Here is a 25,037-nt window from a genome sequence, read left to right on the forward strand (position 1 = left end):
CGGAGTCCGGAGAAGCCCCCCCCGGAGAGCGGAGAAGACCCCCGGAGAGTGGAAGAAGACCCCCGGAGATTGGAAGAAGAAGCCCCCCCTGGTAATTGAGCTAATAACGAAGACAGGGGGGGCATCCGGAGCAGAATAATAAATTATTTTAAAAACCCTTGTGTTGTGTGTTTAATAACTTTTACTTTTTGCCTACAGGTGAATGGATAGGGGTACGATGTACCCCATATCCATTCACTTAGGGTGGGGGGCCGGTATCTGGGGGCCCCCTTATTAAAGGGGACTCCCAGATTCCGATAAGCTCCCGCCCGCAGACCCCGACAACCAATGGCAAGGGTTGTCGGGAAGAGGTCCTGTCCTCATCAACATGGGGACAGGGTGCTCTGGGGTGGGGGGGCCCGCAGTGCGCCCCCCTGCCCCAGAGCACCCAACCCCCCCATGTTGAGGGCATGCGGCCTGGCACGGCTCAGGAGGGGGGGGACGCTCGCTCGTCCCCACTCCCATTCCTGACCGGCCGGGTAGCGTGCTTTGGATACGGGTCTGGTATGGATTGTAGGGGGACCCCCTACGTCAATTTTTCGGCGTGGGGGGGTCTCCTTACAACCCATACCAGACCTAAGGGCCTGGTATGCTCCTGGGGGGGAACCCATGGCGGTTTTGAATTTAAAAATTGCCGTGGAGTTCTCCCTCAGGAATGCATACCAAATGCCGTCGCTGGAATGGGCCTTTACAATGTGTGACTAACTTTCCACATTATAAAACCAGCCCTAGTTTTGCGCAGGCAAATTCGGAACTTACGCAGAAATCAAAGTGCTGAAATGCTTTGAAAATCTGCTTAAGTCCTCATTTGCATACGCAAAGCTGCATTTCAATGAGAAATGCCCCCAGTGGCGGATGCGGTACTGCATCCTAAAATCTGACCGTGTAAGTGTCTTACACATGTCAGATTTTCTGCCTAACTTTGGAAAAAGCCTTTTGAGAATCGTTTCCAAAGTTAGACACAGGGATACGCAGGCTGAACAGCAGTTAAGTCTGCGTATCTCTTTTGAGAATCAGGCCCATAGTTTTGGTCTTTCTGCTTACCAGGAAGATGGTCAGGTAAAACTTAGAGTGCTCTCTGCCTACCAGGGAGCAGGATCTATTGGTTAGGTTTGCTCATGGTACTCTGGTGCAGCTCAGCTTGTTTGACTGCCCCTCATTGGTCCAATAAGGAGGCATATTGGACAGTGGGAGGGGACTTGACAGGTGATTGCCCAAGTTGTTACAGTCCTGGCAAATGGCAGAGGAAAAGTGCTGCATTGCATGTTGAGATACTGTATAAAAGCCCAGGGTACATGTGCTCAGAGTTAGTTGAGTCGGGGAACAGAGTCCAGGAGGGACCTGCTAGAGTGAGGAATAAGTGATTACAGCTTATTTATCATTCCCTAGACTTAAAGGGTTTGTAAAGGATTTTTTTTTTTATCTTAATAGCTTGCTTTACCTTAAAGGAGTTGTAAAGGAAAAAAAATGTTGCCTAAAATTAATGTCTGCAAGGTAGACAGACAGAATAGTGTAATGATTCTGTTAAAAAATGAGTAAATACCTATTAAATTCCTTCATCTATATAAAAAAAAATTCCTTTACAACCCCTTTAATGCAGTGCTGTTTTCATGTCCTCATTGTTCGTTTTTGCTCTCAAGTTGCTGTAATTCTTCTCTGATCTCCACACTTCCTGGTTGTCTGTTTCCTGATGACCACAGTACTGGGAGCTTTCTCTCTGTGGTCACTAATCAAGGAGGTGCGATTACTGTGTGTCTAAAACCCCTCAACACCAATCAGTTTAGTTTTCCAAACCATCACTGCCCTGTATTGGCTCTGTGGCTCTGTACATCACAGAAGCAGGAAACAACATGCAAAAACGTAACTAGAAACTGCAGGTACATTATATGATTGATTTTTATCTATTTTTAATCATTTTTAAAGGGAATCAGTTAACTATTATGTCTCTATACCCTGTAAACAGTCATTTCAGCAAAACAATTTTTTTCCTTTACAACTCCTTTAACAAGCATTTAACCCTTGCAATGTGGGGGGTTGCACTGCAAGGGACATTTTTATTTTTGTGTGCATGCGGTCAGGCTCTGGCACTCTTTTACTACTTGTTACGTTTATGTAAATACCGTAGTTTAAAATCTATAGTCTGCATACTGGTGCATTTTAAAAGGCAACTCCAACCAACGAAAACAAATATGTGCCGTAATTGAAGGCAAATGTGTATACTTTTTATCCATCCACATTTGTCTTGTTATACGACTGCCTAACAAAGGGAAGATGACACTTTTAAGAGTCTGAAATTCTGCAGTCTGTGACTAAATCTCACTATAGACAGATTTAGGGCAATTAAGCAAACTGAGCTGAACAATTAAATCAATACATTAAGGAACTAAAGGGTGCTTTTGTATGTGCCCAGTGTTCTTCAATAGACAGATTGCTACTGTGTATAGCATAACACTAGCATGTTCAATCTATCTTACCTATTAATAAAATTCCTGCGAAATGAAATTGCAGCATTTGCGTGTGAGTTTGTTGTTTCTGCAGCTCATCAGTTCTGTTGTCACATTTTACGCTCTGGCTTTATTGAAGAAAGGCATTCGGGTTATTGACATGAAACACACATCCTGTGGGCATGGCTCTCCTAGGATTCTGCCGATAGTACACAGAAAATCTTGTGCTTTTGCCTGCTTCATTAATTCACCAGCACGGCACTGCCTGGCCAGAAAATACACAGATTCTGTGACACCGTTCCGACAGACTTTTAAACCCTTCCAGTCCATCAGAGCTAGAGGCTGTCGAGGCGAGCCTATAAAATTCTAAACACTTCATTTTTCTGCATCACTGGCTGGATTCACATAAAGGTTTCACACAGGGCTCTGTTTAATACTTCCATAAAAAGATTATGACTGGTTAATGCAATTGTGGATAGGATAGCGATAGGTCAGTGTGACTTACAGGATGGGTGTTATCATGCTGTTACTGTATCTGTGTTTTTTTTTTACATTTGGAAGATATTAAAGTATATCTGTAACCTTGGATAAGGTTGGAAATGACCAACACCTGTTAGTTTTAATTTTTTTTTTTGTCATCTGTGTACCATTGGGGAGATTTTCCTTCACCCATTGCCCTTTAAACAGAACAGGAAGTGTGAAGAAATCTCTCTAAAGTGAGGGAAAGTAACCTCTTAGATAGTTGTCACCAGAGTAGGTGTCCCTATTGTAAGATTTCCCCTCAATTTAATTTGTGATGACAGCTGGGGCAGCACAGTGGCTTTGTGGTTAGCAATCCTGTCCTGCAGAAAAATAATCCTCAGTTTGAACGCCAACCAGGACACTTCCTGCATGGAGTTTGCATGTTTTACTCCTGTAGGTTTCCTACCCGCCAAAAACTTGCTAGTAGGTTCATTGTCTCCTGTGTAAATTAAAGGGTTTGTAGTAAAAATAACAATGCCCTGCCAGCGCTCCAGGCCCCTCCTCTTAATCGGGTGCCTCCTTGGAAAGCCGCTTTCCCTGGAGGCACGTGTGAGGGCTCACTCCTGAGTCCCACTGCTGCATCCATTGACACAGACAGTGGTACTTGGCCTTGCCCCTGCTACCGTGTCACTGAATTTAATTGAAAGCAGTGGGAGCCAACGGCTCCTGCTGCTATCAATCTGTCCAATAAGGAGAGACTGCAGCTGGAGCCTCTGTGCTCATGCACATGCTGGATCGGATTGGGCTCAGGTAAGAACAAAGGTGGGGGAGGGGTCTGGGGGGAGATGCAGCACATAAGGTTTTTCACCTTAATACATAGAATGCATTGAGGTGAAAAACCTTGCGGCTTTACAACAACTTTAAAGGGTTACTAAACCCACAACAGTAAAATCAGTCTGTATATGCAGCATAGCATGCTTGTTATACTCACTGTGGAACTTAAGGGGTTAATCTTATGCATTGTGTAAAAAGGCTGTTTTATCCTGTATACACAGATCCTTCCCTCCTGCACTGTCTATCTGGGGAAAGCCAGCTAACACAGGCACTTGTTCTCAGAGCTAGCCAGGTCACATGATATAGGCATCACACATGTGGGAGTGTATACAGGCTGTAGAGAAAATCACCTCCCACCTGAACTCTCAGCACTGGAGAAACTGTGCAGTTTATCACTGACCGTGGTATACAGATCAGCCAAAAAGGTATATAGTGGCAGTATTTTAATGTAAAAAGATGATTTATAAGATCTGGGCAGATAAAATATTTTGATATTACTGGGTTTAGTAATACTTTAACCTTAGTATATACTGTATATCAGGAGTGCCCAACCAGTGGCCCACGGAGCCCTCTGATGAGGCCCACGACCTCCTGCTCTGGGATGGCTAGTTGGCAAGCCCAGATCGCGGATCGCCAATCTGTCATCCCAGAGCATTAGTGTTGTGAATGAAGCTGGCGGTAGAGAAAGCAAGTAACACTGTGGTGCAGAGCGGCATAAGCTGATGCTTCCTGTATAGCACTGGCTCCTGTTACAGGTGGAGTGATACCAAATATGGGAATATTTGCTCTGCAGTGGTTACTGGGCTGCTTTCAAACTGATCCACAGGTGCACCATCTACCTTCAATCCGATCCGATAAAAAAAACAGAAGGGTATCCATCCCCTTCCGCCTGGGTGGACCGAATCGAAGGGCCCATAGAGTAAGCTGTGTCCGTGTCTGCTCTCAAAATGCAGAGTGGACACAGACCTGTCATCCGCCTGCTCCACTCATTGTGGCCCGCAACCGGTTACCAAGTCACTTAAGCTCTTCAAAAGGTTGGGCATCCCTGCTGTATATGAATGTGAAATAGATTTGAAGTTCCTTCAGGGCAGGGACTGATGTGAGAAGAGCTGCATACATTGTCTGTGCTATATAAATATAGGTAATAATGAAATAAACACAACATTTTGTTTTTCCAACACTGTTAGCCTTAATGTACACAGGACATTTTACAACGTCCCCTGAATGATTTAACTTGACAGATAGAAAAACGCTTAAAACCGTCTGTTTTGCCGAATTTACATTATTATTATTATTATACAGGATTTATTTAGCGCCAACAGTTTAGGCAGCGCTTTACAATATAAAAGGGAGACAATACAGTTAGGCCTTGTACACACGACCGAACATGTCCGCTGAAACTGGTCCACGGACCAGTTTCCGCGGACATGTCCGACCGTGTGTAGGGCCTAGCGGACAGTTTTCCGGCCTAGCGGACAGGTTTCCAGCGGACAAAAGTTTCTTAGCATGCTAAGAAACTTGTCCCCTGGAAACGTGTCCGTCGGACATGTCCGATGGTTAGTACGACTCATCGGACATGTCCGCTGGTTATGACGTATAACCAGCGGCCCAAAATCCTGCGCATGCGTCGAATTGATTTGACGAATGCGTGGAAGCATTGAACTCGCGTGTTAGAGAACGTCGGTGTCTTATACGTCACCGCGTTCCCTGTCCGCAGGGATATTGGTCTGATGGTGTGTACACACATCAGACCAAAAGCTCCCAGCAGACATGTCCGATGAAAACGGTCCGCGGACCGTTTTCATCGGACATGTCTGCTCGTGTGTACAAGGCCTTATAATACAATCAAATACAAGAGGATTACGAGGACCCTGCTCAGAGGAGCTTACAATCTAATAGGATGGGGCAGGTGGTACCAAAGGTTGTAACTGTGGGGAATGAGCTGATGGAAGCGGTAAAAGATTAGTTGGAGACGGAATAGGCTTCCCTGAAGAGGTGAGTTTTCAGGGATTGTCTATAGCACAGGTGTCAAACACAAGGCCCGCGGGCCGAATCCCGCCCTCCAGCTCATTGCATGTGGCACTCGCACCTCATCTGCAGCTGCAGGGAGCTCCAGCCCTCCTCTGGTTCTGCTCTTGTTCTTAGGAGTGTACATCCATGGCATTTTTGGGGATTGTCTGGCTACCAAACAACTTGCTGAGCAAACACCACAGCATTACAACTCAGAAATAACTACTTGTCCAGATTCCACGCGCACAAAACAAATAGGCCTTGATGAAGGGGGAATCGTGCATAATTTCTGAAACGTGTTGCTGTCAACGTTTACACAGACCCTTTCATGGTGACAAAACGTAATATCTAGACCTGTCCCTATGACTTGGAGCTCTCATTAAATATACATAATTGTATTTTCATTTTCCGTACTGCCAGTAGAGCTGTAGTCTCCTTTTCAGATGTTTGTCTGTACTTATCAGCTTTGTAGAAAGAAGCCTCTTTGATATAATTTTTTTCTTATGCTGTATGTGTCTTTTGTTTGTTTGCAGGTTAGGCCAAAGACCCTGATTCCAGATAGTCTCCCCATCTCCCTGTACAGAGACCAGCCTTCAAAGCAGCCCACTACATTTCAAAAGGCCTCAGTAGTCAGCATCAAAAACCCCAGCCCAGCCCTTCCAACTGCCAACAATACCGTCAGCCGCCTCCAGGCTTCCAATGGCCAATCGCAGAGCTCGACAGAACCCACCATCTCCTCCCCTCTGAGTAGTGGAGGAGTGGCCTACGCCATTATATCAACATCGCCCAGCAATGCAAACCCAATCAACACCAGCACTGTGTCTGTGGTTAATGATGGTATCAAAGTTCAGCCACTCCTTATTAGCGCTGACAGCAAGGTAGGTGAAGATAACCTGTTTATGAAAAAAACTTTCACTACGGTAAACCCACACCAGTAGCTCACTGTTTTTGTGATTTGTACACTCTACTGTATACAGTTGAGCAACTTTGGATCAGGCACCCATAAGCCCTTTGATATGGGACAGAATGGGTAGTAGCACTAACGTTTGTTTTACAACCCCACACCAGCCAGTTAGTGGTCTAAAAAAAATTTTAAATGGAAAATCAAAACATGAATTCCCACACCTTCCTGAGTAGCCAACTGTTTATAATCATAAAAAGAAAAGAAAAAAACATTAGAACATGGACTATACATTTCTATAGCTTTTCTTTCCTTAATTGTTAGTAAATAGAATTTTGATTAAAGAATACCTAACTGCAGGGTTATCTACCTCTTTTCAGCTATCACCTGTGAGCATGCTCCAAAAAACATGTCTACAGCTCCCTCTGCTATTTTTAGATCTGAATGTCTTGGGCAGTATGCAGGACAGGTCTGCCCTGTTGTGAATGGCTATGACAGGAGTAGGAGTCACTGACATTCAAATACTCTAATGCCCTGTACACACGATCGGTTCATCCGATGAAAACGGTCTGATGGATTTTTTCATCAGATATCCGATGAAGCTGGCTTTCAACAGTCGTGCCTACACACCATCAGTTTAAAAACCGATCATTTAGGAACGTGGTGACGTAAAACACAACGATGTGCTGAGAAAAATGAAGTTCAATGCTTCCGAGCATGCGTCGACTTGATTCTGAGCATGCGTGGATTTTTAACCGATGGACGTACCCACAGACGATCGTTTTTTTCTATCGTTTTTTTAACCATCAAATAATTTTAAAACAAGTTCCTAGTTTTTTCACTGATGGATAAAAAAACAATGGGGCCCACACACGATCGGTTCGTCTGATGAAAACGGTCCATCAGACCGTTTTCATCAGACGAACCGATCGTGTGTACGCGGCATTTCCCACTTCATCAGGCGTGCTACTGGTAATTGGGGGAGCCTGACAGGGCAAGTAAGTATGATCAACAATGACTCCTATCATGGCCACATGTAACATGGCAGCCTGGTCCCACCTACCACTCTGCCCATTCGGGTATAAAAGACCAATGCATTCACCTGATCTAGAATAAAAGGTATTTGAAAAAAAAAATATTCTGTTGACAATGTGCACTAGGAAAAAATGTATTAATATATTTCTGCACATATTATTTTATTGTTTTATGTTTTAGACTTGTATGCAACTTTTCGCAGGTATCTTCAGAAAAGTAGATTAGTTAGGGAACTATAGTTAAACTGTAAGAAATTCTGTGTTCGATCTGCAAAAGTCAAGTCTAAATGCATCTTTTGTTTCTGCCACAACTGTTAAATTTTGCAACCAAATACAGAGTCCCAAATTTCCTGAGATGGGGTTACAACGCTACCCCACTGCTTCCAAATGTTGTGCAGCTTTGTTGTCCTGATATGGGCAATCATAATGATGTGGTCACACAGCTGGAGGTGTGTCTGTCAGCATTAACCACCATTAATAGGCAAGTGTATCATGTCAATCAGAAACTAGTCACACATACAGTAGCTCAACCCTTGTTGTTTGTCTTTCTCAACTCTTTTTCCGGCCTGCATAGAGCCTTTCAGCTAACAACTCCCATTGAGTTTTCCCATAAGTTGCACACAGTTGAAGTGGCATGGGAGTTGTAGTCTTTCCACTTGCCTGCACATTAAACATATGTACTTTGGCTGATAAGACCCTCCCATCTATAGGATCATTAAACAGCATGGTCAGTGTATGGTATATTGTGAAAGCATCTTTCTGCAAAATGTGACAAACACGTTATTGTGATTTTTATTTTATTTTTTTGATAATTGTCTTTAGAAATTAAAATGGGGAAACAGAGTGAACCAGTCACCACTGTTGGTCTTTTGTGAGAATCTGAATGGCCAGCCTTTAATTACTATACCACTGCAGACTGATGAAATATTTGTGTTTCCCACTGCTTTAGTTTTACTTGACCAGTAAGGATTTATTTCAAGTCACTTCACTCTTATTAAACAGATGACATATTTGCTCATAGGTGATCATCATACAACCTCAAGTTCAGAGCCCACCAGAATGCAAAACAGTAAGAAAGAAGCATTGTGTAGAACTGCCTCAGGGACCCCCAGCTACCAAAAAGAAAAAGGAGGAAAATCCAGAGGTATAAAAGATTTTCATCAAATACAGTTTTTTACAGCGAAAAGTTCCTTAAAGGAGAAGTGTGTGAATGTAAAAAACAAACATCTGTACTCTATCTCCATGCTGCAGTCGGATGTTGCAGCTGTCCCTGCCAGCTTTAAGCCCAAGATCTGAGCGATCACATGACCACTGATCTCTCTGTTCTCAGTCAGCTCTGAGGAGAGAGTGGTGACTGTCAGTCACCGCTCTCTGCTCTGCCCCTCCAGTGGTCACTGGAGTGCTGGACTGGGAAGGGGGTGGGAGCAGCTGGCTCAAGTTCTCAGCTGTGCGCTGAGAGGCTGTGCCAGCTGCTGATCAGGTATCTGGGTGGATCTCAACAATATGGTTTGGACCCCTCCAGAGATTGGAGCAGCTATGTGACGGCAGCCAGAATGATTAATAAAAACTAAGTACACCCAGAGGAGAAGTTTGACCAAAAAAGCTTTGTACATACTTCTCTTATAACTGTATAAGAGTACAATACGTACTGTCCCTTTAAAGCAAGGTTGTTACAGGCTTGTCACAAACCTAGATATTTCAACAAAAAGATTGTTTTCAAATCGCATCTTTTCCAGTAAAAGTAAAGTTTAGCATTGCTCACTTTCATCCCCCAAACCTGTAATTTAACAGGATTGGGGAGGATTTCATTCACTGGGCTTGCGAGTTTAGTGGTGAGGTCACACTTGTCTTTTTCAGATACATATATCTTTTGATCTTCTGATTATTCTTACTGAATCTCTACTTTTCTACTAAATCCAAAATCGGAATTGTCCAGGTTTGTGACAGCTTTACCTAAAAAAACAAGTATATATAAAATTATTTGATCAAAATGTATAAATCAAACTAATGTCTTTAAAAAGAGACTGTCACTTTGCCCATTCATTTGGCCAGATAAATAAATGGGACTTCTGGGTATGGAGAAGTGTGATCTCCCCCATGTTATGCCTCTCAGGCTTGAGCAGCCAGTTGCCAGGTCCTAATAATGTCACCTACAGTGAATATAACAAGTCTACACAACTTGTTAAAATGTCAGGTTCAGGTGTGATGTGAAAAAAAAGAGACAAAGATAAATCATTTCAGAACCTTTTTCACCTTTAACATGACCTATAAACTGTACAACTCAATTGGAAAAACAAACTGAAATCTTTTGGGGGGGGGGCAGGTAAAAAATAAAATAAAAAATAATGTGGTTGCAGAAGTGTGCACACTCTCTTATAACCGGGGATGTAGCTGTGTTCAGAATTAAGCAATCACATTCAAACTCATGGTAAATATGAGTCAGTACACACCTACCATCATTTAATGTGCCTCTGATTAACCCCCAATAAAGGTCAGCTGTTCTAGTAGGTCTTTCCTGACATTTTCTTAGTGGCATCCTACAGTAAAAGCCATGGTCCGCAGAAAGCTTCCAAAGCATCAGAGGGATCTCATTGTTAAAAGGTATCAGTCAGGAGAAGGGTACAAAATAATTTTCAAGGCATTAGATATACCATGGAACACATTGAAGAGTCATCATTAAGCGGAGAAAATATAGCACAACAGTGACATTACCAAGAACTGGACGTCTCTCCAAAACGTATGAAAAGATGAGAGAAGAAAACTGGTCAGGGAGGCTGCCAAGAGACTTACAGCAACATTAAAGGAGCTGCAGGAATATCTGGCAAGTACTGGCTGTGTGGTACATGTGTCTGGGCTATGGGGTAGATTAGCAAGACGGAAGCCTTTTCATAGAAAGAAAAACATCCAAGCCCAGCTAAATTTAGCAAAAACACATCTTAAGTCTCCCAAAAGCACATGGGAAAATGTGTTCTGGTCTGATAAAACCAAGATTGAACTTTTTTCAATAATTCCAAAAGATATGTTTGGCGTAAAAACAACACTGCACATCACCAAAAGAACACCATACTCACAGTGAAGCATGGGGGTGGCAGCATCATGCTTTGGGGCTATTTTTCTTCAGCTGGAACAGGGGCTTTAGTTGAGGTAGAGGGAATTATGAACACTTCCAAATACCAGTCAATATTGGCACACAACCTTCAGGCTTCTGTTAGAAAGCGTAAACACGAAGGGAATCGTCATCTTTCAGCATGACAACGACCCAAAACATATTTCCAAATCAACAAAGAAATGGCTTCACTAGAAGATAAACGTTTTGCCATGGCTCAGCCAGAGCCCAGACCTGAATCCAATTGAAAATCTGTGGGGTGATCTGAAGAGGGCTGTGCACAGGAGATGCCCTCACAATCTGACAGATTTAGAGTGTTTGCAAAGAAGAGTGGGCAAATATTGCCAAGTCAAGATGTGCCATGCTGATAGACTCATACCCAAAAAGACTGAGTGCTGTAATAAAATCCAAAGGTGCTTCAACAAAGTATTAGTTTCAGGGTGTGCACACTTATGCAACCATATTATTTTAGTTTATTTTTTATTTTTACTTCCCTCCACCTAAAAGATTTCAGTTTGTTGTTCAACTGAGTTGCAGTTTTTAGATCACATTAAGGTGGAAACATTTCTGAAATTATTTGTCTCATTTTTTTTACATCACAGAAACCTGACATTTTAACAGGGGTGTGTAGATGTATTAAATCCACTGTGGGGGTTGATTTACTAAAACTGGAGAATACTCTGGTGCAGCTCTGCATAGAAACCAATCAGCTTCCAGGTTTTATTGTCCAAGCTTCAATGAACAAGCTGAAGTTAGAAGCTGATTGGCTTACCACCTGGGTAAACTCTGATGTCATTTGACATCAAAAGCTTAACTAAGGTGGTATAGATCGATTAGTACACTTTGCTGGGAGGTAGACCATCAGGAGACACTTTTAATTTAACTAGACAAAGTGACAATAGCTCTTTACAGTCTAATAAAGTTTAAGTTTTTGCATTAAATTTGTTCATGTTTCAAAAAAGCATATTATGTATTGTTAGTTTCAGTTGGCTGTGTAACTAAATGTGACCCTATGCCTTATCGTCTCTACAACAATCTGTAATGTTACAGTAATATCAAGGTGTATTCTCATCTTTAGTTTTTTATTTTCTTTTACCTAGAAAATTGCCTTCATGGTAGCATTAGGCCTAGTTACAACAGAACACTTAGAAGGTAAGTTAAACTGAATCTATTATAAAGTATAAACTATGAACCTTAAAATGTTTAAAGTTATCTCCAATTATTTTCTCTGGATCTAAAAAGAGTCTGAATCCTGCTGGTGCATTTTCCATAATACAGATGAAATAAAAAATCTGCGAGGTTTATGTGCAACAGACACATATATACTGATGTGGGAGCTGAGATCTGTATACTGTAATATCTACAAGATATAGGAATTCAGTGAGCAATTCAGTCACTATCAGACATCTAAAACTATCTAAACTGACTTAACTTTTTTAAGTAGTACTGGTAACGAAAGTTGCCAAAGTATTAAAAATACACTGTTTACATGCTGTATATCCTAAAGGTCCTTTGGAATCCTCCATATTATTCATCACAAAAGCACAGAACCAGGTTCATAACAAAAGGAAAGCTGGTCAGAGTTGATGGGAAGATGGATGGCGCCAAATACAGGACAATCTTAGAAGAAAACCTGTAATCCCTCGTACACACAATCAGAATTTCCGTTCGGGATAAACTCCGATGGATTTTTCTGACGGAATTCCATTCAAGCTGTCTTGCATACACACTGTGACACCAAATACTGATTATCCAAAACACGGTGACGTACAACACTACGAGCCAAGAAAAATTAAGTTCAGTGCTTCCGAGCATACGTTGACTTGATTCTGAGCATGCATGGTTTTTTCTCCGTCAAAATTTTTACACCGGAAATTCCGATTGTGTGTACAAGGCATTAGAGTCTGAAAAAGACTTAAAGCGGATGTGCCACTAAAAAAAATATATTAAAAGCCAGCAGCTACAAATACTGCAGCTGCTGACTTTTAATATAAGGACACTTACCTGTCCTGGAGTCCAGCGGTGATCGCAGCAGATGACGAGCCGATCGCTCGTCACCCTGCTGCTCCCCCCTCCATCCACGGTGAGGGAACCAGGAAGTGAAGCGCTCCGGCTTCACTGCCCGGTTCCCTACGGCGCATGCGCGAGTCACGCTGCGCCCGCCGATTGGCTCCCGCTGTGTGCTGGGAGCCGAGTGTTCCCAGCATACAACGGGGGACGGACGGGAAACGAGGAAAAAACCCATCTTTTGCCCATATCGTAGGGCCGGAAGTGGGTGCAGATACCTGTCTGTAGACAGGTATCTGCACCCCCCTCCCCCCTGAAAGGTGTCAAATGTGACACCGGAGGGGGGGAGGGTGCCGATCAGCGGGACTCCACTTTAGAGTGGAGATCCGCTTTAAGACTGGCGAGGAAGTTCGCCTTTCAGCAGGACAACGACCCTAAATATACAGCCAGAGCTACAATGGAATGGTTTAGATCAAAGCATATTCAGGTGTTAGAATGGCCCAATCAAATTCCAGACCTAAATCCATCTGAGAATCTGTGTGTGGCAAGACTTGAAAATTGCTGCTCACAGACGCTCTTCATCCAATCTGACAGAGCTTGAGCTATTTTGCAAACAAGAATGGGCAACATTTTCATTCTAGATGTGCAAAGCTGGTAGAGTCACCAAAAAGACTTGCAGCTGTAATTTCTGCGAAAGGTGGTTCTACAAAGTATTGACTCAGGGGGCTGAATACAAATGTACGCCACACTTTTTACATATTTATTTGTAAAAAAAAATATTTAAAACCACTTATCATTTTCCTTCCACTTCACAATTATGTGCCCTTTTGTGTTGGTCTATCACATAAAATCCCAATAAACTTTATTTCGTTTTTGGTGTTAACATGACAAAATGTGGAAAATGTCAAGGGGTATGAATACTTTTTCAAGGCACTGTGTTTTGTCTGTCACCTTTCCATTACAGCACAGCAATATAAAGATAAGTGGTCAGTAACGACTATAATTTGCCTTGCTCGTGGAGGAACTTAGTTATTGCATCCAATCTTTGTAACATTTTCTTACAGCTATCAAGTCGCTGACATAGCTAAATTGGCAAACTGCTTGTTTAGCAGATATTTTTACAGCCGCTGGGTTCTGTGCATCCCTTTTACAATTGTTAAAAAAAAAAACGATATTTGATCATCGGTATTTTATTGACAACGTTCTAAAACTGATCAATAAACAAAAATCCAGTAAGCAAAACATGTAGGCATTAATTTTTTTCTAGTTATTTTTCTTTGAGTAGAAATCCTCCTGGGTCCTGCAACCCAACACCCTCCCTCCCCTCTCCCCTCCCCCCACCACCGTAATCTTCTGGTGAAATCCGGGGGTCAATACAACTAAACGGCTGTTAGCAGCTCTCATCAAGAGAGCTTGATTATGCCTGCCCTTTCCTGTCAGAGCCGCCATTTATAGAAACCGTACTGTAGATTCAGTGACTGACACAAGATCTCTGCCTGGAGGGGGTGGAGCTATCAATCATCTGCCCACCCCGATTCAATGATCTTTTGTTATTCATAGATGCTGTAGTAGCACAGCTTCTATGAATGGCAGATCTGGCAGAAAAGAGTAGGCATAGTTGGGGTCTCTTGATGAGAGCTCCTGACAGCCCCTTAACTGTAGTAACCCTTGCCATACCTAAAGATTGTGGAGGGTGAGGAGGATTACTACTGAAAGAATTAAAATCAGTACAAGGGACATGTCTTACCTATAATGTGTGTTCCTTGTGTTAATTTTGCTATTTGTGTTTTTGGCTGCACTTTAGGCTGAAAACTCTGCTGCACTGAAATCCTAAGCAACGTTGTACACCCTGCCTAGTTCTGCCTTGCTGAACTACAGAACACTTCACCCTCTCCTTATCTACACGTCATAAGGAGAAGGTGTTCTGTAGTCCAGCAGAGAGGATCTGGGCAGGACTGACATGATTGGTTGTGATTTCACTGCACAAGAGAGTTTTCATCTTAAACAGCAAGTTATGGGAGAAGGATCTGGAGGACCTGAATCAGCATTTCACTGACGAGCATCTTCAGGAAAATATACATCATGACACACAAACTTAGTATTGCAACTAGAGTACAAGAAAAAAAATGAAAAACTGCCCTTCTGGACTCAGAATTTCAAGATTTATGACAGGTGAAAGGCCTGTACATTGTGAGGACACCTGAAATAGCCCTCCGCTCCTTACTCCTGGGATCAATGTCCAGAGAAAAGAGGGGCCTTCTCCGCTTCTTCATAAATCGCTGCAAGGAGAGTAATACCTAGGCATTTGAAGACCAGACACCCCCACTGTTAAAGAAAGACTTACCAAACTTGCAATACTTATCTACAAAACATGGAGGAATGGACAGCTTGGCTTCATGATAAACTTAACCATTATGTATTGTATCTCCCTGGAGTGCTTGGATCACTTAAGAAGTTTGCTATAGCATCTTGGATCGCTAACTTTTAAAATTACTGTGAAGGCTCCTCCTTACAGTGCTTTGCGTACAAAACTATGCAGTGTAGGAATCTGTACACAGCATGTTTCACGGTGAGAATGAGCCCATGCATTCAGTTAATATCTCAATCTTCTGAAATTTTCTTATTGTCATTCTCTGCAAAGTCGCATTCAAACTTGGAGTGGGAGGGGCAGCACTGGGTGCTAATCAAGGTGTGCTGCAGTGCACATGTGCTGATAAGGCACATGTAAGTGCTGCTCATACTTAGGCACTGTGTTGTCCATAAATCTAAGGTTTTCTCATAGTAGACCTTTCATTGCTTGTCAGTGTCGGGTACATTAGCGCAGCATTTACCTGTAATATTTTCTGATAGCGCACATCTGCTGCAGAAAACAAAAGTCACTACATATTGTATATTATTCTCGGGGGAACAGTTAATGAAGAAGCTGCCCACTTTCAGCCAAACATTGCTCTTCAGAAAACATTAAAAGCAACAAGAATGTGTTAATCTGCTCAGATAGAATTAACTCAAGGCTATGCTTGTAATGACAGCTGCAAACTGACATCTGCTTTCAGATACTCCGATAGATTCTCCAGTATTTCCGCTGATAGCTCTTAGCCTCTGTGTTCTTCCGCTAATACACAGCCACTTATGCAGACCGCACAAGTCCTCAGTACAAAGTAACCAGCTCTTCCGATCCAGGGTCTAGTAATTCTATGCTTTCCTCTCCCCGCTTCATTTAATCAGCATAATGTATATGCATATGTCACAGCGTTTTGGCAGTCGTTACATGTTTGATGCATCTGCTAATTTAAGACTTTTTGCTGATCGTTCATCTTTTTATTTTTGCAATACAGTGACACAAGTGACTTCTTTTCTAGACATTAAAGCTGCAGACATTCAGATTCTTATATTTTTTTTTCTTGATCATAACTCTGGGGAATACAAACTAAAGCCTCGGCATTGCTTGTCCGTATTTGTATAGTACATGTATATTTATCAGATAAATATAAGAAGCCAGCAGTTGACTGAGCCAACCAGACTCACTCTTCCTAAAATATCACTTTCAAGTGACTTGATGCTGTAGACCCCATACATACTGGGTGTTTAGCCCTGGTGCAGGGAGCTCTGACATTTAGCTGTGGGCGGACAGTACAGGTGTTCCACCCAGACCTGCTGCTGGCAGCCTGTCAAACTCTGTGTTGTGGCTGATCTTGGCATCTAGCGGCACGGATGTTTATGGCAGGTTGCACCCAGGGAGAGATGCCTAGAACACAAGAATTCTGCATTTCGGACATTTGTCTTTATACGCATACTGCCCTAAACGTAAGTGCAGTGTTCAGCCGCAGCAACTGTCAGCCTCTCACCTTTTTGTAAGCATAATCTTTTACCGAAATGCTTACGGATTCGTTATATCTCATCCAGTAAGCTTTTTGTGCTATTGCACTTTTTCCCCCCTCAGCATCATATTTATCGCAAACATTTGTAGCATCCATTACTACTCTTGGCTTCCTATGAATAACCCTAATGTAAGTTTGTTTCCACGGTTACAGAGATCCAAAGCAAACGACATGAGAGGAAAAGGAGAAGCACAGCCAACCCGGCCTACAGCGGCCTTTTAGAACCAGAGGTATGACAGAAAAGTTTATACACCTTTTCTAGTGTGGATTAAAGTGTAACTCTGCCTTTCTGTCAGATTTGGGATAGTAAGGCACATAAGCAACTTGTTCCATTGTGCTTGTACAGTCAAGAGACAGAAATTGACGCTCCAGGCAGGTCTTGTTGGGTGCAATTTTCTTCTCAGGAACTAATGGGTGCTAGCAATGCACATAGCAAATAATAAAAAAAGATGATCAGGACAGCCGCACTCCAATCCAACGTAACTTTAAAGTAAAAACTGGAAACAGGCACTACAAGTCACAGCAACGGAACCTAGGACAGCTGGCGCTTTTCACACTAACTTCAGTGTTTACTCATAGCTATGAGTAAACACTGAAATTAGTGTGAAACGCGTAAGCTGTCCTAGGTTCCGTTGCTGTGACTTGTAGTGCCTGTTTCCAGTTTTTTACATTAAAGTTACGCTGGATTGGAGTGCCGCTGTCCTGATCATCTTTTGTTCTTATGTGCTTGTACAGTCATTTGAAGTTATACGTAGTGCTCAAAGTTAAATATTTTCTTTATACAAACAGTACACTTTCGGTTGGAGACAACCTTCCTTGGTTTCTCATTGAGTGCAAGTGAAGGACAGTACTGGTATAGTTGTTTGTTTGCTCAGAACAATGAGTGAAGTTGACAGTAAGCCCTTTAAAGCAGAACACCAACCAAAATGTTTTTTTGTAGTTTCAGGTTCATAACTTACACCTTTTGGTGCTCCTTTTGGTGCATTCCTAATATAGTCTTATATTATTATAGTCTTATACGGCATAGTCTATAAGTGCAAATTAACTTAAGATACACTTACCGTACACTAACACCCCTTTCACACTGAATGTGTTTTTCAGGCGCTTTAGCGCAAAAAATAGTGCCTATAAAGCGCCTGAAAAAAGCCTCATCTGCAATACCAGTGTGAAAGCACTGCGCTGGCAGGACGTAAAAAAAAAGTCCTGCAAGCAGCTTCTTTGAGGCGCTTTAAGAGTGCTGTGTAGACCGCTCCTAAAGCGCCCCTGCCCTTTGAATTCAGTGGGCAATGCCGCCGAAGCGCCTGCAAAGTGCCTCAGCAGCATGGCGCTTTGCGGGCACTTTTAACCCTTTATTCAGCTGCTAGCCGCCGCCAAAGTGCTGCAAAAACTGCAGCAAAGTGCTGCTAAAACTAGCAGCGCTTTACCGCCGACGCCTGGGCACTGGCAGTGTTGAAGGGCTCTTATAGTGTAGCTTAGCATGCCCCTAGCTCCCCTCTCCAGCCATAGGATTCAATAAAAAGTGCATGGTGCGGAGCATGTGCAAGTCAGGCCCAGAAAATTTGGACAAAAGACTGCAGTTACACTTTAAAGGGATAGTTCACCTTTACCACCAAATTGCCTATGCAGTTAAGGTGTATCTGTAGATGAAAACTGCAACTTTGACTAAAGTTGAATAAAGCCCTTGCTATAGGTGTTATCCATTTACATACCTTATGAAGCCTAACTGGGATACTCCCAGGACGTTGCTAAGGGAGGCCTAGTCATTACTGCTCACCTCCACCATCACAGGAGTGAGCTCTCAAATGCTGAGCTCAAAACTACTGCATCAGGGGACAGAGTGTATGTGAGGGGGTTTGAATCAGAGAAAGAGCTCACTCCTGTGATGGTGGAGGTGAGCAGTGATGACTAGGCCTCATGCCCCATACACACGACCGGGTTTTCCGACGGGAAAACTGGGAGGAGAGCTTTTCGCCGGGAATCCTGGCCATGTGTATGCTCCAACAGGAAAACTGCCAAACCCGCCGGACAATAAAAAGAGAACCAGCTCTCTTTTTTTTTCCTGACGGACTTTTTCCCTGTCAGAAAACCCGGCCGTGTGTAGCAGAAAACGGTAATTTTCCTGTGGGGAAAAACTCAGATGGAGCATAAACACAGTCAGGATTCCCAAGGAAAAGCTCTGATCTGAGTTTTCCCGATGGGAAAACCGATCTTCTCTACGGGGGGGGGGGGTGGAGTCAGGAAAGAGCAGGTTCTCAGTTTTCCCCTCTGGATATCCGACTGACTGACCTTTTCCCTTCGGGAATCCCGGTCGTGTGTACTAGGCATCACTTAGCAACATCCTGGAAGTATTTCAGTTAGGAATTTTAATTGAAATGAAAGGCAAAACATTTGTGAATAGATATATTAAAAACACTATAACTACCTTTTTTTCCAAGTGATCATATTCCCTCTGTTCTCTGCTCCATAAGAGCTGGGGAAGGAGATACAGCAAGACACTGATCTTCCGGGGGCATGTCAGGACCAGCCTGATCATTGGAGGAGAGCAGGCTAGGGAACTGGCCACAGTGTGTTCTCCTGTTTAGTGTGGTCAGTTTTTAATGGGAAAGTAGAGGGACTGGCAGGAACACCAGGGATTTCACACAAAGGAAACAATACAAAGAGCAGAATACTTTCTAATACAAGTGCTGTACATGGTATAGTGGGCAAATAGCAGGAATATGAAATGCTGGGGTAACAAACACTTTAATTGTTTCACTGCGCTGCCTTACTGTGTCAGATTTGTCAAAAACAAGAGTTTTCTGTATAACAAAAAACATGTTTGTATTTGTGGGCCTGATCAATGTGACTTTGTGAAATTCATAATGCAATCAGCCAGCAGTTCGAAGGATTTTGTCATGTATGACAGGAAAGGGAGGGAGGAGCAGAATAAAATGAATTGTATGTTTCACTCATGCATATTCACAGCACCACGCTCGGTGACTCTTGACGGCCGGAAATAAATTGGCAAATGAATGGAAGTCAGCGTAATTGCTTTGTGTTTTGTGACAGCCGGGATATAGTGTGAAATATTCACTGGAGTTTATTCAGTACCAGGAAGATTACCTCGTAAAGCACTTCTAGCCCTCCATCCTGAAATCGCTGAATAATCAGATTGCACATTCCCAGCGTGAGGGATGGAGGATTTTTGCACTTGTACGCAATGTAAACATGAAATCATTGACGACTAAGCAGAACAAAATGCTGACAGCGAGCAACGGTCCCGTAGATGGATTGTTGAGGTTATACCATCATTTGGTGGGTTTCAGGAGATGTAATGGCTAAAATCTGCATTTCATTGCTGTTTTATTTGTATGCCCTTTTTTTGCTCGTATGCATTGATTTTTTTTTTCCTCCTGAAATGGGGTTATTTCAAAGGGGAAAATGTTGAATTAACTTGTTTATCAGAGCTATTGTTTGGGTAGAATTCCAGGTGTCTTAGGGACTGTTTCTGAGTTCTGTGTCTCATGGCGTTCTTATTGTGTCTTCAGCGGAAACGCCTTGCCTCAAACTATTTGAGTAACCCGTTCTTAACAGGGAAAGGTAAGTTCCCCACCTTTGGGACTCTAAATCTATTCGCATGACTTTGTGTAATAAGGAACACCTGCTCCCTACTGGCCCCACCACTTATTTTACCTAACCCAGCAAAGCAGCTTAATTATGATTTTAGAACTGAAAGCATACTCAAGCTTTCTGACCTTGTTTGATGTTATACCCAAATTTAGGGTGTAACATGAAAAATAGTCAGATTCTCCAAACCTACACCCTCAAAATCCTCCTTCCCTCCCACTTACCTGAATTGTGGGGTTCTCCTCTCTGCTGCCATCTGTTTTTGTTTGAAACCAGCACTGAATATTAGAATGGAGAGACTGCAAGTCCCATCTACCATCATGGCAGAGAGACTCGTAGATCTCATTTGAGCACAAGGTGAACTTTGTAGCCCGTTCAAAGGATAAGTCCACCTTCTAAACATGTTACGTTACTCCCGTATTTTGGGTATAGCGTGTTAACCACTCCCCATCTTTCCTATAACAGCAGGTGGGGGTATTTTTCCCTGTAGCCGGGGTCACACTTTAGAAATAGTGCAGCTATGCAGGGCCCCGTTTGTGGGTGCAATCGTTTGCAGGCGCCAACGTTAAAACAATAAAATAAATTAAGGCACATTTTCTACCTGCAAAATGTATGTGTAGTTTTATTTTTTACTAAAGGTGAACTCAGTCTTTAATTTCTCTGCAGGCTCTAATGCAAAAATGCAATAAATGCACATTTATTTTTATTTATGTGGGTACACTTATTACATTTTTGCAAAAGGTTGATCCTGTTGCTTGTATAAATCATTCAGCCTGCAGGATCCTGTGAAAGAAGCTGGATTCTTACCTCTCCAGCAAGTCAGATTTCTGTTTCTTCCACAATTACTGGTGTCGCTGCTGATGTTTTTAGGGTTGTTGGATAGCATGTGCGCCGATGGTCACTGTGGTTTCTTCCCCCAACCCTTACATTGGTGTTCTGTAGTCCTGTCCTTGTGGGAGGAACCACAGCACCCAGCAGGAGACACGGTAACTGACACATCCAAAAGCAGCTGATTGTTTTTTCCAGTGTGGTACAGACTGGATTTTTTACACAACCAAAGGAGATGCTTTAAAGTATAATTCCAGCCCAACTATATATATATATATATATATATATATATATATATATATATATATATATATATATAAAAATATATATATATATATATATATATATATTTCTGCTGATTTCAGCCCTGATGGGAAGATTTTGTCTCACTCCCGGTAATAACGTTTTGGCTGGGACAGGAAGTGAAGGGAAGAGAGGAATCTGTCCATAAGCACAGTTTGCATATAAAAGCTGATGTTTTTTTTGACCTTCCCTCACTCTACTCTGGATGTGCTTTTATTCTTACTATTTCTCTTCTCACTTCCTGTTGGGAAGATAATGCTGTTACTACGGCAGAAAGTAGGGGACATTTCCGAATCAGGATCACAGACCGTAATCAAAAACACATTTATGAGCTTTTCCCAATCTATCCAAAATGAAAAGCTGATTAAAAGCTTTGGCTGGAGTTTAACTTTTACTACTCTAGGAAAGAAACAGTATTTATTTGGATCTGGGGAATATTTTAGATGGGGGGTTCAAGCGGTAGGATATATAAGCTATTCCAAACTAGTAAAAGTGATTCAAATGACTTTTTTATTCCATAAGATGAACTTCCCAAGGACTTGTTCACTCTAACCTTCACACTGTTGTCATGACACATTCTGAGTCCAGGATTTTATTAATTAATACAGTTATTAAACGCTTCACCAAAGCTGCATGATTAATGGTCCTGTGGCTGTTTTGCCAGCAAATTGATTACCTTATCAAGTTGCTAATCATATAATTGTGTATCTTAAGATGATCCATATTGCTAGATGAATGTCACTGAAGGTCAAGGCCTTACTTCTTGAGAAGGTCCCTTGTAGCACCAGCTAACCTTCTCTAGTACAGTTAATGATTATTTGATTAACAAATAACTACTAATGCAAGGAACTCTTAATCAATGAAAGGTGATGCAAAGTCTACATGTAAAATTACCAATTCTGCTACATTTTCAGCCTTGCTGTGCATATTCAGTATATGTTCCCCTCTGTCTCTCCCCTCTCTCCTTCCATACTCATAATAGTAGCTGTTATTTAAAATTATTATTTTTCAGTCATCTGTGTTTAAAATGTAGATTTTAGAAGATGATGGATGCATGTCAAACACATGGTATAATTATTATAGATTGGTTAACATAACAGAGCCAATACAGGAACATTAAAATTGTTCTACACTTATGACAGTAAGCAGAGTAAAGCCTAGAATGCAGACGCTTGGAGGAGCTTACACATACATTCAGATGCCCTCACCAGTGTCTCTCATCCCCAGAATACACAAACTCTGTAACATTGAAATTTCAACACTTCCTGGTAGTATTGACAGATTGCCACCTCTTCCTGCTTTTCTCTTTGATAGACCACCTTACTAACTAATAAGAACCCGCAGAAAGAGGCTGACAACCTCTCATTACAGTCAGGAAATAAGTCTAACGATACATAAAGTTTTGCTTTGTATTGCTGTATTGGGTGCCCTTAGTGAACTCATTATCATATCAATGTCATTATTAAAAAAATATTGTACATTGTATCAGATATGACAGCAAAAACTTAACTTGATTTGTTTTCATAAGAAAATACATAGAACCTAAGGAACTAGACTCCTCTGTGGATTGGAATTCCTCTTGTAAACAAATGCAGTTTTCTTGCGTTTAAGGGTGTGGACTAAATAAAAACATTAGGGTTGATTTACTAAAGGCAAATAGACTGTGCAGTTGCACCGATTTTCCTTATTAAATGTAATGTATTAAAGCTGGTGCAAAGAAAAAAAAATGTTTTGCTTGCACATGATTGGATGATGGAAATCATCAGATCTTTACCACATTTACTAAGCTATATGGAAAATGAGTTTGACTGCACTGTACAGAGTGCAGTCTATTTTCCTTTCGTACAGTAAATCCACGTTATTGGTTGACCCCATGGACCTGCTGTATGATATACAACTGTTGACTAGCATTTTTTAGCCTTTGTTGTGATAAATAATGAGAACACAATGGCTGCCTCATGTATTGACTCTGTAGTGGCATTACTGGTGCTTAGTGTAGGCCATGTCATTACATACATTCCTACTTTATGTAATCCTAGACACCTATCTATTGTCATTTGGTCATTCTGAAATAAATTGTTCATTAGTTTGATACAGGTTCTCATATTTTCTGATAGCCTTAAATTACTAAAATTGACTATTTTGAATACATTATGCATTTTAGGAGTACCCATCTCTATCCTTCAGGCAGTTCAGCGAAAAAGTAAAATGATGGCAGGCAAGGGAGGAGTAGATTCTGGGGCTGACTAGAACCAGCTTTACCAGAAGGGATGAGTTGTGTAAGAGATGCAGAACAGACGATTGTCAGAGGTATAATAGCTCTGAAAATCATATTTTTGGCACAAAAAGGTATATTGGAACATTTCACAACTTTCCTCAAATCAATAGAAGGATTTCATTCAACATCTCAATAGGTTTTTTAATGCAGACCGTAGCTTAAGTTTCCCCAAATAACTTCCTGTCCACTGCTTCATTAAAGTAGAGAACTGAGAATGTACCCATTGGTTTATCATATCAGTATACAGATTCTGCATGATCAATGTATGCACTCACCCTATAACACTGACCACTTACTCATAACCCTTACATAGTTTGCACATTCACTCCCCCCTCCTCCCCCTTGCTGTGTTACACGTTTTGCTCTCACTCTGTCCACTAACATGTTTTTACCCTTCTTTATATGCTAGCCATTATGGATTCCAGTTGGAAGGTATGTTTGCAAGGTTTACCCAATAAAGATTACTTTGTGATTAATGGTATATCTTATTATATTCAGAGTCTCATTTATAGGCAAAAATAATTATGTAGGAAGGCTATTGGCAAATATTTAGCTACAGCAGTTCTGGGACTTTGGCAAGATTTAGATATGTGCGTTATTGTATAAGCATGACGTTACATGTCATCAGCATATATTCTGTAGATCAACAACCAGTACAGTATTAATTAGAACTTAAGTCACCTAAACAAGTGCCAGTGAAGTTTTTCAGGTTTTAGATCTACAAAAAGCTGTGCTGCGATATATGTATATTTATGTTAACTGACAGCGTCGTGTGTGGTTACTGCAAAACCCATGACAACTCAAAGTGAGGGCATTACTTTGAGTTGTCACTTATTATTTTAGGGATCCACTAAGTCTTATTTCCGTAGTACCGTTCATTTTGCATGTTGTGCAATTGCTCAGTAGTCATGACATGTACTTTCTGTACTTTTATTTTTCTGCAGTTTATAGTTCCTTAGACAAAGCACCTGTATGTATTTTTTTTACTTTTTAAAGTGTATGTAAAAAAGTAGTTTAAAGTAAATTCAAAACTTTGTTCCTTCCTTTTGAATAGAGTAAAGGGATGGTAAATCAGGCTTTTTTCCTATCAATGAACATTTGGGGAGAATCAGTCACTGTAATTTAAAATACGTGATAGAGACATCAGGCGTGCCACACCACTGTCCTAAACCGGCCATAGAGGGATCAAAGTTTGGCCACTTCAGCAGGAACCAGGTGAATTTTGATCTATTAACAGACAGGCTGGTTGTACTGAAGTCAATTGATCTATCTATCTATTGATCAACTTCAGTACAACCAGCCCTTTT

At 41.7% G+C, this 25,037-nt stretch overlaps 1 protein-coding gene across 4 annotated transcripts in view; it reads left to right on the plus strand.

Moving 5' to 3' along the window:
* Nucleotides 1–25,037, plus strand: part of PHF21B (PHD finger protein 21B) — a 161,487-nt gene that overhangs the window by 120,141 nt on the left and 16,309 nt on the right. For 3 of the 4 annotated variants that reach the window (XM_040345802.1, XM_040345803.1, XM_040345804.1), the window contains exons 4-9: nt 6,323–6,667; nt 8,746–8,868; nt 11,931–11,982; nt 16,869–16,945; nt 20,243–20,294; nt 24,140–24,162. In XM_040345802.1, the coding sequence (XP_040201736.1) occupies nt 6,323–6,667; nt 8,746–8,868; nt 11,931–11,982; nt 16,869–16,945; nt 20,243–20,294; nt 24,140–24,162 (672 nt within the window). The remainder of the gene's footprint in view (nt 1–6,322; nt 6,668–8,745; nt 8,869–11,930; nt 11,983–16,868; nt 16,946–20,242; nt 20,295–24,139; nt 24,163–25,037) is intronic. The other variant, XM_040345805.1, reaches the window with a different exon arrangement.

Source organism: Rana temporaria, chromosome 3, assembly GCF_905171775.1.
Source record: "Rana temporaria chromosome 3, aRanTem1.1, whole genome shotgun sequence".
Lineage (NCBI taxonomy): Eukaryota > Metazoa > Chordata > Amphibia > Anura > Ranidae > Rana > Rana temporaria.